This window comes from Trachypithecus francoisi, unplaced genomic scaffold (genome assembly GCF_009764315.1).
Source record: "Trachypithecus francoisi isolate TF-2019V2 unplaced genomic scaffold, Tfra_2.0 Lachesis_group4, whole genome shotgun sequence".
Classification (NCBI taxonomy): Eukaryota; Metazoa; Chordata; class Mammalia; order Primates; family Cercopithecidae; genus Trachypithecus; species Trachypithecus francoisi.
The window spans coordinates 30,005,602-30,022,887 of record NW_022681469.1 but is presented as its reverse complement, the minus strand read 5'-3'; the positions used below and the strand labels follow the sequence as shown (position 1 = coordinate 30,022,887).

The window sequence follows — 17,286 nt, the reverse complement described above, 5'->3', positions numbered from 1 at the left end:
AGAACCCAGGCTTTTGAGATATGGAACCTAAAGGAAGAAATGGTTTTTATGGAAACAGAAAAGGATATGAGGATGCAGATGAGTTTAATCTTAGCCATGTTGAATATTGAGGCACTTAACAGACAGCCAAGACCAGCAGGCTGTAGCGTGTGTGGGACTGAAGCCCAGGGGGTGGGTTGAAAATCCAGATTTGAGAGTTGTCAGTTTCTAATTCGTGGCTAAAGACAAAGGAGTGATTGAGATGAGCATCTTTAAGCACCAAATAAATGCACCAGAGATGTCGAATATTGTTAGAATAATATATTTGAAATAAAATATTAGAAATACATGAAATATTTAAAATACCAAAAGTCCTATAACTTTTGTCATTAGGCACAATGGTAACCCTAGGAAAACTGGACTCTAATGCAAAGTTTAATGAGACCAAACCCACTCCTTCCTTCTGCAAGCAAGCTAAATATGGATTCTCTGAAGGAAAGAAGGAAAGATATAACGACTGTTTCTTTTACTGACTCGGGGTGAGATTATCCAAAGATCGAGGGCTGTACCTCAAGCACTCCAGTTCTCTACAGGCAATACCATGAAGCCTTCCGTAAAAGCTTTGATCTGGCCAGGCACCGTGGCTCACGCCTGTAATCCCAGCACTTTGGGAGGCTGAGGTGAGTGGATCACCCGAGGTCAGGAGTTCAAGAGCAGCCTGGTCAACATGGCAAAACCCCATCTCTACTAAAAATACAAAAATTAGCCAGGTGTGGTGACGTGCACCCATAATCCCAGCTACTCAGGAGGCTGAGGCAGGAGAATCACTTGAACCCGGGAGGTAGAGGTTGCAGTGAGCCAAGATCACACCACTACACTCCAGACTGGGCAACAGAGCAAGATTCTGTACCCCCTACCCCCCCACCAAAAAAAAGCTTTGATCTACCATGAGACGGCAGCCATGATTTGTGGTGAACCTCAGGTTACAATAATAAGCATAGGTTGTGGCCCCACAGAGGCCTCCTTAATTCTCTTCTAGCCTCTTGACACCCACCCCACCCCACCCCCCCACATCATTCTCCAACCTCAGAGTAAAGTGAGCCTCTGCACTTTGGGGAGAAATTGCAAAGGCAGTGTGGCAGAGGCCAGTGGTTTTGCTCTAATACCCATTGTTTTCTTTCCTAGAGTTCTTTGAAGAAATATTCTTTTTTTCCTAAGCTAATTCAAATTAAGTTTCTGTCACTTCCACCAAGAATTTTGAAGTCAAACTTAATTGAAATCTTAGCTCGACCTACCATAACAAAACACCAGCTTGAAGAAGGGATATTTATTTTCTCACAGTTTTGGAAGCTGGAAGGTCGAGATCAGGGTACCAGCCTGATCAGGTTCTAGAGAGGGCCCTCTTACTGGCTTGCAGATCACCACTTTCTTGCTCCTCTTCTTGTAAGGCCACAGTCTTCTCGGATTAGGGCTCTACCTTATGACCTCATGTGACCTTAATTACCTCCTAAAGACACTATGTCTGGATACAGTCACATTGGGGGCTAGGGCATCAACATATGAATTTTGGGGGGACACAACTCAGTACATAGCATCTGTCATTATGCCCACTGGCCTTGGAGAGTTAGTAGAAGACCCTCATCCTTGCCCAAAAGAATACGATAACATCAGATTTCTTTGGTACACAGATTATAGCAAAAGTTCAGGCAAAGCCATGCTGACTGCATCAGGGACAGGGATATGCTGTGCTTCACTGAAAGACAATACCTTGATTCTTTTGTAGTTGATAAGCATGATGATTGGAGTTTCACGTGCATGTGTGAGATGTACCTCCCTCCAACCTTGTTACCACATCTGCACATTACCTGCCTGATGTGAAAAAAAGAGAAGAAAAAAAATTTTTTTTAAAGACAGAATGGATTTCACAGCTCCCTGCTAGAAAAACAAGCAGTCACAATTTTCTCAGGTAGTAACACAGGATACTTACAGGATAAAAAGATGTATGCATAAGAATGTTCATCCAGGCCGGACACGGTGGCTCAAGCCTGTAATCCCAGCACTTTGGGAGGCCGAGACAGGCGGATCACGAGGTCAGGAGATCGAGACCATCCTGGCTAACATAGTGAAACCCCGTTTCTACTAAAAAATACAAAAAAAAAACTAACCAGGCGAGGTGGTGGGCGCCTCGGGAGGCTGAGGCAGGAGAATGGCGTAAACCCGGGAGGCGGAGCTTGCAGTGAGCTGAGATCCGGCCATTGCACTCCAGCCCAGGCGACAGAGCAAGACTCCATCTCAAAAAAAAAAAAAAGAATGTTCATCCTAGTGTGGTTTCCCCTAATGAAAAAGTAGAAATATCCTCAATGTCCATCAATAGGCATCTTGATGTCCATCAAGAACTTTAGGATATATGCATGCATTGGATAGTAGGCAGCCATTGAAAATCAAGCAGAAAGAACTCTCATTAACTTTGTTACATATGGTAATGACATTGTGGCTATAAAGGAATATGTCCTTACTTATTTAGAGGTGCAGACAGTCCCCAACATGATTTTTAGACTTTACAGTGGTGCAAAAGTGATATATATACAGTACAACTGCTTGTGGGGGCTGAGGCAGAAGAATCACTTGAGCTAGGGAGGTCGAGGCCGCAGTGAGTGGAGATCGCACCACTGCACTCCAGGAGACCCCATCTCTAAAAGAAAGAAAGAGAGAGAGAGAGACAGAGAGAAAGAAAGAAAGAGGAAAATGCACTTTGTGTGTGAGATAGGGTCTCACTCTGTCACCCAGCCTGGAGTAAAGGAGCGCCATCTCAGCTCACTGCAGCCTCGACCTCCCAGGCTCAAGTGATTCTCCTGCCTCAGCCCCTCAAGTGGCTGGGACCACAGGCATGCACCACCACATCCAGCTAATTTCTTTTTACTTTTGGTAGAGACGAGGTTTCATCATGTCACCCAGGCTGGTCTCAAACTCCTGGGCTCAAGCAATCCACCTGCTTTGGCCTCCCAAAGTGCTGGGATTACAGGTGTGAGCCACTGCACCTGGTCTGCACTTTTGACTTACAATACCTTCAATGTACTATGGGTTTGCATATACTAAAGTATTTAGGCACAACGTAGTACAATAAAGAATATATCAAGTCTTCATCCCCCATTCCTGTCACAGTGCTTCAAATGCTCTTGGAATTTTCCATGTGATGGCAATGCCTTCATTACAGTAATGAAGTGACTGTGCAGACCCCTAGATAACTTCAGGATGGGGTTTGGTGACCAGAAAGACCAACCATGTGTTTAGAAGGTTAGAACTCTGGTAGGAACTCCAGGAGAGAGAGGAGCTTAAGATGAGTTCAATTGGCCGGGCACGGTGGCTCAAGCCTGTAATCCCAGCACTTTGGGAGGCCGAGACGGGCGGATCACGAGGTCAGCAGATCGAGACCATCCTGGCTAACACGGTGAAACCCTGTCTCTACTAAAAAATACAAAAAAAAAAAAAAAAAAAACTAGCCGGGCGAGGTGGCGGGTGCCTGTAGTCCCAGCTACTTGGGAGGCTGAGGCAGGAGAATGGCTTAAACCCGGGAGGCGGAACTTGCAGTGAGCTGAGATCCGGCCACTGCACTCCAGCCTGGGCGACAGAGCGAGACTCCGTCTCAAAAAAAAAAAAAGATGAGTTCAATTATGTGGCCAATTGTTTAACCAATCATGCCTACACCTTGAAACCCCAGCAAAAACTTTGAACACCAAAGTTCAGCGGCTCTTCCTAGTTTAACACATTGGTGTGCTGAAAGGATGATGCCCCGTGATTCCAGGAGAGGACATGGAAACTCTGTCTTCCTCCCAGGCCTCTAACAATGTTTTGTTGTTGTTGTTGTTGTTGTTGTTTGAGATGGAGTCTCTCTCCATCACCCAGGCTGGAGTACAGTGCCATGATCTTGGCTCACTGCAACCTCCGCCTCCTGGGTTCAAGCAATTCTCCTGCTTCAGCCTCTCAAGTGGCTGGGATTACAGGTACACACCAACGCACTCAGCTAACTTTTTTGTATTTTTAGTAGAAACAGGGTTTCACCATGTTAGTCAAGCTAGTTTCAAACTCCTGACCTCAAGTGATCCACCCACCTCTGCCTCCCAAAGTGCTGCGATTACAGGCATGAACCACTGCTCCTGGCCTTGTTTTATAATAAAACTTTAATCATAAGTATTATGCTTTCCTGAGTTCTGTGAGTTGTTCTAGCAAATTATCAAGCATGTGGGGACTGTGGGAACCCCTGAGTTTACAGCCAGTTGGTCAAAAGTGCAAGGGCTTAGGGACATCCCAATGTGAGGCTGATGTCTGAAATGAGAGCATCTTATAAAAGACTGAGCCCTTAACCCTGTGGAGTCTGACACTAACTCTGGGTAAATAACATCAGAATTGGGCTGGGCATGGTGGCACATGCTTATAATCCCAGCACTTTGGGAGGCCTAGACAGGTGGGTCATTTGAGCTTAGGAGTTTGAGACCAGCCTGGGCAACATGGCAAAACCCATCTCTACAAAAAAAATTAAAAAATTAAAAATTAAAAAATTATCCAGGTGTGGTGATGAGCACCTGTGGTCCCAACTACTGGGGAGGCTGAGGTGGGAGGTCACCTGAGCCTGGGAGGCAGAGGTTGCAATGAGCCAAGATCGTGCCACTGCACTCCAGCCTGAACAAGAGTGAGACCCTGTCTCAAAAAAAAAAAAAAAAAGTTGTTTTTAAAAAACCAACAGCCCTTTGAATTGAATTATAGCTCACCCAGTTGGGGTGGAAACAGAACAGGTAAGCTGTTCATCATGTCTATAATTGAGTTTAACATATATAAACAAAAAAAAGGTAAAGTAAATATGGCAAAATAATAATTGTTATAGGGGATAAATGTGTTTACCATTCTCTCTACTTTTCTATATGTTTAAAATTTTCTGTGTTAAAAAATTGCTTGATGACTCATGATATAGAAAAAAAATCAAAGCTAGAAATAAAATCATATCAGTTTTTGTTTATTGACATAAAAAGATATCTCAGAAATATTACTGGAAACAGGTTATGAATCAGCCTGTAAAAATGCTTGTTGATACAAAAACATATTTGTATATTGGCAAAGAGAGGTGTTTGGAAGAATAGACAACGAGATGCTTACAATGATTATCTCTGGTGATGAGATTTTGAGTGGTTTATATTTTCTTTCTTTCTTTCTTTCTTTTTTTTTTTTTTTAAGACAGAGTCTCCCTCTGTCACCCATGCTGGAGTGCAGTGGCACCATCTTGGCTCACTGCCATCTCCACCTCAGAGGTTCAAGCGATTCTCCTGCCTCAGCCTCTCAAGCTGGGATTACAGGTGCCCACCACCACACCTGGCTAATTTTGTATTTTTAGTAGAGATGGGGTTTCACTATGTTGGCCAGGCTGGTCTCAGTCTCCTGACCTTGAGTGATCCACCCGCCTCAGCCTCCCAGAGTGCTGGGATTACAGGCATGAGCTACTGCGCCCAGACGGTTTATATTTTCTTTTTTGTGTTTTTCTTCATAGCACTATCACCACTTGACACATTCCATACTTTTGTTGTTTTTAGCTACTCCCTTCATTAAAGTGTAAGTTCCTTGATGAGAAAAGAAAATAGCTTTTATCTGAGGAATGAGAGTTCTTTTAAATTATCGGGCCCAGAGAGGCATGAAAATGAGAAAACAATCACGCCCTACTCCCCTACTTTTGAACTATGTATTCGTCTCTTGAAACTGCTTGCTATTGCCACAGGTAGCTAAAAATTAATTAAAATTAACCTAATAATTCCATACCAGACACCATAACCCACATTCTGTAGCTTAACAGTGTATGGCAATCAATAGTCAATGTTATTTCTATAAACCAATTAGAATTTTTGACAGATAACTTTGTATCAGTCTACTAGCTTCCCCCTTTTTTGACTTTAAAAACCTGCTATAATAAAGGCCAAATGAAGTTCATATCCAAGGGTACTGGGGTCTGAGTCTTCTGGGCAGCTGTTCTCACTTTGGCTCAAACAAATTCTTTTTGAGACAGGGTCTTTCTCTGTCACCCAGGCTAGAGTGCAGCGGTGCAATCATGGCTCACTGCAGCCTCAAACTCCTGGACTCAAGTAATACTCCTGCTGAGTAGCTCCTACCAAGTAGCTGGGACTACAGTTGTGCACCACCATGCCCAGCTAATTTTTAAATTTGTTGTTGTCATTGTTGTTAAGATGCAATATTGTTTTGTTGCCAGGGTTGGTCTTGAATTTCTCACCTCAAGCCATCCTCCCACTTCAGCCTCCCAAAGCTCTGGGATTACAGCCCTGAGCCACTTTGCCTGGCCTCTAGTAAACTCTTCAAATTGTATTTTGTGTCTCTGCCTCTTTCATTTAGGTCAACAATGCTAACAGAAACTCTGTGTTGATCACTGCCATATCTCCAATGCTTTGAACAGTGGCTGGCATATGGTAGACAGAAAATAAATAGTTGTTGGATGCATTAATAAGGCTCACATCATTTGAATCTTTTTTTATAGACAGGTTCTTGCTCTGTTGCCCAGGCTGGAGTGCAGTGGTGGGATCATAGCTCACTACAGCCTCAAACTTCTGGATTCAAGTGATCCTCTCACCTCAGCCTCCCAAGTAGCTGGAACTACAGGCCTGTGCCTTCATGCTAATTTTTAAAATTTTCTGTAGAGATGAGATCTCGCTATGTTGCCCAGGCTAGTCTCAAACTCCTGGCCTCAAGTGATCCTCCTGCCTCAGCCTCCCAAAATTCTAGGATTACAGGCGTGAGCCATTGTGCCCAGCCTGAATTTTTTCTTTATAGTGATTGTTTACATTTATTATAGTTTTTTAAATTAATTTTTTAAATTCCAGCACCCATTTTAGAAGGGTCCCTGTACATCCCTGTCATCACATACATGATAGACTGGCCGATAGTAATGATCACGTGAAGTAACTTTCGGGCTTCATTGAAGAGAGCTTGGTCTTTTGGGGTGCCACTAACTTCAGTTATCTTGGCGCCAAACAAGAGTTGCATTATAAGGCCAGACGTGACAATGGGAGAGATCCCCAGCTCCATCAAGGTGCCTCTGTTAGAGGCTAGAATCACTCTCATCCAATAGAAAGGGTCAACTGAATCTGAAGACATGATACCAAATAGGGGAATCTGGCAGCACACTAAGAAGATAAAGAGGGTGACAGCGGTCCACAGCACTTTCTCCTTAATCTGAATCCTCCTCTCAGGCTTCTGAATTTCCAGGAGGATGACACAGAAGGGCTTGATGACTTCCAGAAATTTGATCACCATGGCGGCGACTGCTCAGCCACTTGGGCTCAGCTCTGCTCCCAGTGAGGCGACGCCTGCAGCCAAGCCTGTTCCATTGCACAGCTAACAATAGAGTCTGGCTATGTTGCCCAGGCTAGCCTTGAATGCCTGAGCTCGAGTGATCCTCCTGCCTCAGCCTCTCAAGTAGCTGGGACTACAGGCACAGGCCACCACATTCAGTGATAATTTACATTCTTAACAAGCATATTTTATCAAAAACAACACAGCTGGAGTTCCCCTGCCCCCCCCAAAACAATGACACTATAAACTTGAAGTTGTAATTGTCAGGGGCCAGTGTTGGCTGAATGTTGGTGGCTGTTTGCAGAGAAAAGGCCACATGGCATCATCCTCTCCTGACTCAACTTCTCCTGACTTATCAGCCCTCAGGGCACATATTCTAGACCAAATTCCTGCAGCTGCACAACCTGAGACAGCCACAAATCCAGCACCAAACACATTTCTTTTCCCTCAATTAAACCCAATTCAGGGTTTGCATGCTGAGGACAGCATCTGCCTTTGTCTGGCTCTGCAGCTCAGAACCACCCTGAGTCATAGCCAGCATTTCACTGGATTTCAACTGCAAAGCAAATGCAAACTGGTGGGAGGGGCTGGAAGTGGAGGATGTTGAACCGAGATCTCGAACTTCCATGAATCATGATGTTGCAGGATTTTTAAGGAATCAGAGAGTGTTCAGAAGGATATTTATTATTTAGGTGCACCGGCTCAGTTGGATTAACATCCAAAGGATTGAGCCCTGAAGAAAGAGTTAAGTTACCTTTTAAGCATTTCATGGGGCAGGGGGAGATCTGTGCAGGGGAAAGCATATTACAGAAGTGAGAAACAAAGACAGTTATTCAACTAATTGAGACATGCATTATGTCATTTCTTACTTTTCAAGGAAAAACATGTTTTACGACTTGAGTTTATCTGTCTAGTGACCTTGCAGCTGCACAGCTAGGGAAACAGGGTCTGCACAATGCCAGGGAAAGGAGGAGAGATAAGGCTTACTAGCCACAGAAAAATAGGCAATTAATTTTTAAAGGACTCCAGCTCTTTTTCTTTCTCAGGGGGAACTGGGTTTTCTTACATACAGCTGAGTTTCTGCTTCCACACTCTTTAATTTCTTTTAATTCCCATTTCAATGACAGCACAAATTAACTGCCTACAGCCACAAGGAGCCTTACTCAAAGATTTTCTGAGGGACAGTTGTGACATGCTGGGGTGAGAAAGTACTAAGTAGGTCTACATTTTTCTGAACACAAACAGAGTGAAATTCATTTCAAAAAAGGAAATATGGTACAGAGAACCCCGGGGAAAGAGAATAGAAAAAAAAACAAAAAACCCTAATTCAGTAAAAGGAGCACCAAACTACCCCCGACCCCATCTCCCTTATCACACTCAAAGTCTTTCCTCAACAGTTTTCTCTTTGGAATCCAGATGTAGAGGAGGGGGAAAAGCAGCTTTCACCCAAAAAGATTAATTTGTATAATTCATATTATATCCAGTTTACTGATACCCAGCCCTGAAGTATACTTCAGGGTGGTGAGCAATGCACTGGTGCTGGTGTGATCTGGCTGAACTGCTGGACAACTAGGCTGATGGATGAATGCTCTTCTCCCACAAATACAAAAAGCTCCACTGACTGTAAGGGGAAAAGTAACTCTCTCGTACAGCACTAGGAAGAGAGCCGTCCTAAAAACCAGACTCCTTGGTGCCAATCCCAACACCACTTCTTTCCAGCCAGGTGACTCGAGCCAAATAACCAGCTTCCTAAGCTGGATTCCCCTACAAAAAGGGGAACCAGACACAGTGACTCATACTTGTAATCCCTGCACTTGGGGAAGCCAAGGCGGGAGGATGGCTTGAGCCCAAGACTTGAAGACCAGCCTGGTCAACATGGTGAGACCCCATCCCTGAAAAAATAAAAAAAATTAGCCAGGCGATATGGCACGAGCCTGTAGTCCCAGCTACTCTGGAGGCTGAGGTGGGAGGATCCTTGAGCCTGGGAGGTCAAGGCTTCAGTGAGCTGAGCTGTGATCATGCCACTGCACGCCAGCCTGGGCGACAGTTAGATGCCCCTCCAAAAAAAAAAAAGTGGGGCATCGGGGGGCGGGTGCTTAAATACCTACCCACCCGACGCACAGGAGAACCAGATGATGTGAAAGCGCCTTGGAATTGGTTCACTGTAAACAACCATAAAATGATTAAACACCATTTTACAAATATGTGGAGTCAGTTTCTGGTCTTAGAAATAATATTTAAAAATAATTCACAGAAGCCGGGCACCATGACTCACGCCTGCAATCCCAGCACTTTGGGAGGCTGAGGCAGGAGGATCACTTGAGGCCAGGAGTTTGAGGCCAGCCTGGCCAACATGGTGAAACCCCGTCTCTACTAAAAATACAAAAATTAGTCGGGCATGGTGGCAGATGCCTGTAATCCCAGCTACTAGGGATGCTAAGGCTGGAGAATTGCTTGAACCTAGGAGGCAGAAGTTGCAGTGAGCCGAGATAGCACCACTGAACACCAGCCTGAGTGACAAGAGCAAAACGCAGTCTCAAAAAAAAAAAAAAAAAAAGGGGGCCGGGCGCGGTGGCTCAAGCCTGTAATCCCAGCACTTTGGGAGGCCGAGACAGGAGGATCATGAGGTCAGGAGATCGAGACCATCCTGGCTAACACGGTGAAACCCCGTCTCTACTTTAAAAAAAAAAAAAAAAAAAAAACTAGCCGGGCGAGGTGGTGGGCGCCTGTAGTCCCAGCTACTCGGAGGCTGAGGCAGGAGAATGGCGTAAACGCGGAAGGCGGAGCTTGCAGTGAGCTGAGATCTGGCCCCTGCACTCCAGCCTGGGCGATAAAGCGAGACTCTGTCTCAAAAAAAAAAAAAAGGAAATAATTTACAGATTTTTTTTTTTACCAAAACCCCAATAGCCCTGTGAAACACCAGAGGAATCGTGTATTTAATGAGTTACCAAGTGAGGAAACAAGACAAAGTCTTGGCTACCCCACGAGCCAAGCACCCTAGACCACTGTCACATTACCACACTGCCTGCAGCTTCCTGCTTCCTGGGAACAAACGACTTGCCAGCCAGTTCTTGCTTCCTGAAGAATTTAGATATTTACATCCACTCATAACTCTCCCCTTCCCTGTCACTCTGCTTAGCGGGTACTGAGTACGTACCTGCTCTGGTTCCACACCGCTGCATTTAGACCCCAAAGGCTCTTTCCCTGAACAAACTCAAAGCCCTCATCGTTGTCCTCCAGCGTTCGAGATCTCTCTGCAGCCTCTGAAGTTCCAATTGCCCTCTTTCTCCAATGCCCAAATCCTTTACCTTCCAGGACTCCATCTTCCAGGACTCATTCCTCCCTGGTTGTCGCTCTGATTCTTAATCATGGCTATCAACCCATTGCACGTGAAATCACCTGGAGGACTTTTAAAAATACCAATGCCTGGGTGCCTTCCTAGAGCAATCAAATTGGAAACTCTGGGGCTAGGTCTGGAGTGCCAATCTAGGTCTTTTAAAGCTCCCAGGTGATTCTAATGTGCAATTGTGTTGCTAGAAATGCCTTCATTTTGTTACAGAAGAGTTTCTCAGTGGGAGAGCCACTGGCATTAGGGGGAATTCTTCCTTGTGCAAGGAAGCTCTACAGCCTGTCACTAACACTTCCCAGTCATAGTGGTAGCCAAAAATACATTAAACATCTCCACATGCCCTTGCTGAGAATCTCATCAACTCTTCTTCCTTTTGTGCACTTCCTAAGAGTCAAAGCATACATACCCCCACAGCTCTTCAGGTTTTTGGTTGCTTTTTTGAGACAGGGTCTTGCTCTGTCACCCAAGCTGGGCAGTGGTAAGCTCTCAGCTCACTGAAGCTTCAACTTTCTGGGTTCAAGCAATCCTCCACCTCAGCCTCCCAAGTAGCTGGGACCACAGGTGCATGCCCCTATGCCTGGCTTATTTTTCAATTTTTTGAAGAGACAAAATCTTCCTATGTTACCCAGGCTGGTCTTGAATTGAACTCAAGCGATCTTCCCACCTCAACCTCCCAAAGTACTGGGAGTACAGGCATGAGGCACCATGCCCAGCTGGCTCTTCAGTTCTTTTTTTCTTTTTTCTTTTTCTTTTTTTTTTTTTGAGATGGAGTCTTGCTCTTGTCACCCCAGGCTGGAGTGTAATGGCGTGATCTTAGCTCATTGCAACCTCTGCCTCCTGAGTTCAAGTGATTCTCCTGCCTTAGCCTCTGGAGCAGCTGAGACTACAGGTGCCCACCACCATACCTAGCTAATTTTTGTATTTTTAGTAGAGACGGGGTTTCATCATGTTGGCCAGGCTGGTGTCGAACTCCTGACCTCAAGTGATTCACCCACCTCAGCCTCTCAAAGCGCTGGGATTACAGGCGTGAGCCACCACACCCATCCAGCTTTTCAGTTCTTGTGTAACCAATTGTTATTTGCTTAGGACTGAGGGGTTTCCCAGGACATGAGATTTTCAGTGCCAAATGCAGGAAAGTCCCAGGCAAACACAGGTGATTGCTCACTCTAGATTTTCTTCTATTGTCTTCCCTAAGAGATACCAATTTTTTTTTTTTTTTTTCTGTTTCCCTCATGCCTTTTCTGGGAACTAGACTTTCCAAGCCCAGCCTTACTCCATTTAGGGATATACTGGGAAAAGCCTGGAGGAAGTTGCTGATGCAAGCCGGATCACCTGAGTTCCTGGGAATTTGCAACTGGAACCGGATGCCCATCTCAGGTTGGCTTGTGCTCCAAAAGAGGTTTTTTTTTTTTTTTTTTTTTTGAGATGGAGTCCTGCTCTGTCGCCCAGGCTGGAGTACAGAGGTGAGATCTCGGCTCACCACAGCCTCCGTCTCCCAGGTTCAAGTGATTCTCTGCCTCAGCCTCTTGCGTAGCTGGAATTACAGGTGTCTGCCACCACGCCTGGCTCATTTTTATATTTTTAGTAGACATGGGGTTTCACCATGTTGGCCAGGCTGGTCTCAAACTCCTGGCCTCAAGTGAGCCATCTGCTTCGGCCTCCCAAAGTGCTGGGATTATAGGTGTGAGCCACTGTGCCCGGCCCCAAAAGAGATTTCAACTTAGGAATTGTCAGTGGTCATTTTCTACTATGAAGACTTTTGCAGGGATGTGGAGGTGAATGGTCAGTGGGAGAGGAAGCGCACATGCAGAGCAGAGGCGAGATGGAAACTTTCCCCACTTTCCCGCAGTGGTCTAGGCCAGGAATTCTCAAATGTGAGCCTCTGTCACCAGCACCTAGAGAGTTTGTCAAAACACAGATTGCTAAACTGGGCACGATGGCTCAGCCCTGTAATCCTAGCGCTTTAAGAGGCCGAGGTGGGTGTATCACCTAAGGTCAGGAGTTTGAGACCAGCCTGGCCAACATGGCAAAACCCCATCTCTACTAAACAAAAATTAGCTGGGCATGGTGGCAGGCACCTGTAATCCCAGTTACTTGGGAGGCTGAGGCAGGAGAATCGCTTGAACCTGGGAGGCAGAGGAGGTTGCAGTGAGCTGAGATTGCACCACTACACTGTAGCCTGGGCGACAGAGTGAGACACTGTCAGAAAGGAAAGAAAGAAAGAGAGAGAGAAAAAAGGAAGAAAAGAAAAGAGAACCCACAGTCTGCTGAGTCCCGCCGCTAGAATTTTTGAGTCATGAGGTGTGACCCAAGGATCTGCTTTTCTAAGGAATTCCCAGGTGGTGCCGACACTACAGGTTAGGGGCTTGACTCACGGTGAGGACCCCTGCTCTGGGCCAGAGGGCTGAACCAGAGGGCTTAGTTCAGTATCCTCCGGAGTCCCAAGCCTGTGAGCATCCAGCAGGCCCAGTCCCTGTCTTTGGGTTATATGAGCCTGTATCCTTCTAACAAATTCCCCCTTTTTCCCCCTAAACAGCTTAATTGTGGTATAATTCACATACCATACAATTCACCCACTTAAAGTATTACAACTCAGTGGTTTCTAGTATATTCACAGAAATGTACAACCATCACCACAGTCCATTTAAAAAGGAAGGAAATGTTGACACATGCAACAACACAGATGAACCAAGAGGACATTATACTAGTGAAATAAACCCGTTGCAAAAAGACAAATATTATTCGGTTCCACTCATACGAGGTATCTAGCGCAGCCAAATTCACAAAAACAAAGTAGAATGGCGGTTGCCAGGGGCCGCAGGGAGGGAAAATGGAGAGTTGTTCGATGGGCAGAGTTTGAGTTTTGCAAGATGAGGAGGTTCTGGGGACTGGTTGCACAGCAATCTTGTAACCACATTACACCAATCTGGTTCAACTTTTATGTAGCAAAGTTGTGAGCTGTTTTTCAGTGGTCATGGCCCTGCAGGTTGGAGGGGGCAATGCCCAAATGAACGTCGTGTGAAACGACGCGTGGGAACTAAGTGCTTGGACCAAGGAACCGGGCTGAATTAAGAAGCAGACACCAGGCTGGTGCTGGTGGTACACGTCAGTAACCCCAGCAGTTTGGGAGACTGAGGCAGAAGGATTGCTTGAGCCCAGGAGTTCGAGACCAGCCTGGGCAACATGGTGAGATCCCATCTCTAAAATAAAAAACAAAAATAAAAATAAAAGCAGACACCATGGCAGGCCCACAGTCCAATCAGACTGAGCTCTGGGGTGACCATACGGCAGGATCTAGTCAGATCACACCTCATTACCCTATGCTAATAAAACCCAACCCAGCCTCCAGCTCCAGGAGACAGATTTGACCATTTCTTCCTATTTGTCTGTCAACTCACAAATGTTTCTCACTGCAAAAACTGTGTGTTTTGGTGTTTGGCTTTCTGTTGCATGCTGGCAAATGGACCCAGTTTTGGTTTGGTGACAATGTGAATATACTTAACACTGAACTGTACACTTAGAAATTGTGAAGATAGGCCGGGCGCGGTGGCTCAAGCCTGTAATCCCAGCACTTTGGGAGGCCGAGACGGGCGGATCGCGAGGTCAGGAGATCGAGACCATCCTGGCTAACATGGTGAAACCCCGTCTCTACTAAAAATACAAAAAACTAGCCGGGCGAGGTGGCGGGCGCCTGTAGTCCCAGCTACTCGGGAGGCTGAGGCAGGAGAATGGCGTGAACCCGGGAGGCGGAGCTTGCAGTGAGCCGAGATTGCGCCACTGCACTCCAGCCTGGGCGACAGAGCGAGACTCCGCCTCAAAAAAAAAAAAAAAAAAAAAAAAGAAATTGTGAAGATAGTGAATTTTATATTATACCTTTTTTTTTTAACCACAATAAAAAGTAATTCTCTCTCTCTTTTTTCTTTTAAAGACATATGGTCTCTGTCACCCAGGCTGGAGTGTAGTGGTGCAGTCATAGCTCATAGCAGCCTTGAACGCCTGGGCTCAAGCCATCCTCCCACCTCAGCTTGCCAAGTAGCTGGGATTACAGGCATGAGCCACTGCGCCTGGCAAAAGTTATTTAAATTTTTTTTAATGTCTTTTAAAAGGAGACCTCCTGATGTGGTCAAAGGAAGCAGTTGGTATCCAGATTCAGCTGAACTTAATATACCTCCTTGGTTTAATTTACGGAAATATTTATATAATTCCCATTTAATCGTCCTCCAAGGACTTGTCTGCTCAGAGGACCATCCTAGTTCTCTGGCCAACTATAAACAGGAACTGAGACAGAGTGATGGACGGTATGACTCTCAGTGTTTCTGTCATGGCACATTGGCCTTTATGGGTCATTGCCCATGTGTTCCAGGATTTAGGATGAATTTTAATATGTCACTCTGCGTGGGCTAAGGATTGCGTTTCATTAGGGAAAGGCTGGGTCAACAAGCAAAGGGGAAGCAGGAGTCTCCCATTCTTCTGTCATCCCATAGAGAAGTATGCAAAGGTCAGGGTCTCGGGTGGATCTACAGGATAGGTCCATGTCCTGCTGTACTTGTTAGGCAGTAAATGTAAGAAACCAGTCTGTGAGTGGGGAACAATGAGTTATTTGGGTACTGGGCAGCTTGGATGGAGGGTGCCAGGGGTTCAGAGGAGATGGCAGGAACTCCAGCTTCCCAGTATTTAGAGACCTCGTGCCGTGGGAAGGTGCAGTCACCCTGTGTGAGAAAGGAGTCTGCCCATGCTGTGGAGGCTGAGTTTGGGACAGTTCCTTCCACCAGGAATAGGCCTACTTGCAGTTCCAACTGGCTGGCCCAGGTAACCTTGAAAGAGCTTCCAGAGTAGCTTCCAGGCAATTCTGCTCATTTCACCACAGTTTCTGAATTCAAAAATAAATGAAAAACATATTTGTCCTATCTGGTGTTCTTTGTTTTCTATGACTCTGCTGCTTTCCTCTAGAAGAATCACGAATTTGCCTACTATAATTGCCTATGTGTGGTCTCCTTTTCAAGAAGCAGCTCTAGGATTGCTTGAGCCTGGGAGGTCCAGGCTACAGTGAGCTGTGATTGCGCCACTGCATTCCAGCCTGGGTGACAGGGCAAGATCCTGTGTCAATAAATACATAGATGAGTAAAAAGCAGCTCTTATGAGGGATATGAACAGGCTTCTAAAGAAACACAAAAGACTAATAGGTACATGAAAATATATTAAGCCTCACCAGTAGTCAATGAAATGCAAGTAAAGAGCAATAAGGTAGCACTTTTCAATTACCATATTGGAAACAGTTTACATATTGAAAAATGTTTATCTATATTATCAAGGTTCTGGGGTAAAGGGTGTCATCTTGGAGTGCTGAGGGGCATTCTAGCAATCTATGCCAAAATGTTGAATATCTGCAACCTCTGACCCACAAAACTACATTCCTAGGAATTTATTCTAACTAGGTAATCTGACAAGTGAGCAATGATAGATGTACAAGATTATTTGACAATGTATTGCCTACAAAGTAAAAAATGGAAACACTGTATACACCTATGGACAGGTAGTTAAATTCTGAAACATCCACAGAGTGAAATACTAGGCAGTCACGACAAAGAATGATGCATACTACCATATGCCACCAATTCTAAAATGATTATTTTATGCATTTTCACAGTTATTACAGTCCATGGCATATCACAGTTTAATTGGCAGCATTTTTTTTTCTTTCTTAATAGCACCTAAACTTACAGGGCATTTAACAGGTGATAGTATATTATGTTTGATGAAATATTGTATATTCGCTGACCTATGGTTGAGTGGAAAATGGACTATCTAACCATATGTAATGTGGTTCCAGTTACATGTAAATTTTAAGATATGTTTATATTGCCCAGGTGCGGTGGTTCACGCCTGTAATCCCAACACTTTGGGAATCTGGGGGGGAACTGGATCACGAGGTCAGGAGTTCGAGACCAGCCTGGCCAATATGGTGAAATCCCATCTCTACTAAAAATACAAAAATTAGCCAGGCATGGTGGCTCGCGCCTGTAGTCCCAGCTACTTGAGAGGCTGAGGCAGGAGGATCACTTGAACCCAGGAGGCAGAGGTTGCAGTGAGCCGAGATCGTGCCACTGCACTGCAGCCTGGCTGACAGAATGAGACTCTGTCTCAGAAAAAAAAAAAAAAAGATATTTTTATATTTATACATGCATGCACATACCAGAAGTTAGCAGAGACCCCATCCCCACCCCTTCCCTGCCTCATTTCTTGGGATTCCCGGCAGAGTTTACATAGATTCCCTGCTCAGGCCACAGGCTGCTGAAATCCAAAATCATCCCTGTAGATTTCCGCCAGCCCCAGCACTCCTTTTCCCATGGTCTCCCCTCCTGCCATCAGAGCTGCTTACAGGGAATTCCATCTAGAACTCCCCGTCATGTAGATGGAGCCACTCAGAGCATTCATGAGTTATTGCTGGAAATGCTTGGTGACCATTTGGAGACGGCAGGGAATAGTCACGCGGGCAGGTCACAGCTTTTCTGTCCCTATTAGCTTCCTCTTTCCTTCTTTCACCCCTTTCTAGAAGGAGTAAAAGAATTTCTTCTCTTCATCTTGTGTGTAGAATTCGGGATGGAAGCCTGGCT

At 45.3% G+C, this 17,286-nt stretch overlaps 1 protein-coding gene and 1 non-coding gene across 2 annotated transcripts; one reads left to right on the top strand and one right to left on the bottom strand.

Moving 5' to 3' along the window:
• Positions 1-1,750: 1,750 nt before the first annotated feature.
• Positions 1,751-1,854, top strand: LOC117073892. The gene has a single exon (XR_004433439.1). It is a non-coding gene; the product is annotated as a small nucleolar RNA U13 (small nucleolar RNA).
• A 4,986-nt stretch (positions 1,855-6,840) lies between these two features.
• On the bottom strand, positions 6,841-7,291 carry LOC117072126 (protein transport protein Sec61 subunit alpha-like). The gene has a single exon (XM_033192090.1). It carries the CDS (start codon positions 7,282-7,284, stop codon positions 6,841-6,843), a length of 444 nt encoding a protein of 147 aa, XP_033047981.1. The 5' UTR covers positions 7,285-7,291.
• Positions 7,292-17,286: the final 9,995 nt, after the last annotated feature.

Bases quoted from the DNA above. Each gene is read 5' to 3' on its own strand.
- LOC117072126 (XM_033192090.1), bottom strand. From the start codon at position 7,284: ATGGTGATCAAATTTCTGGAAGTCATCAAGCCCTTCTGTGTCATCCTC.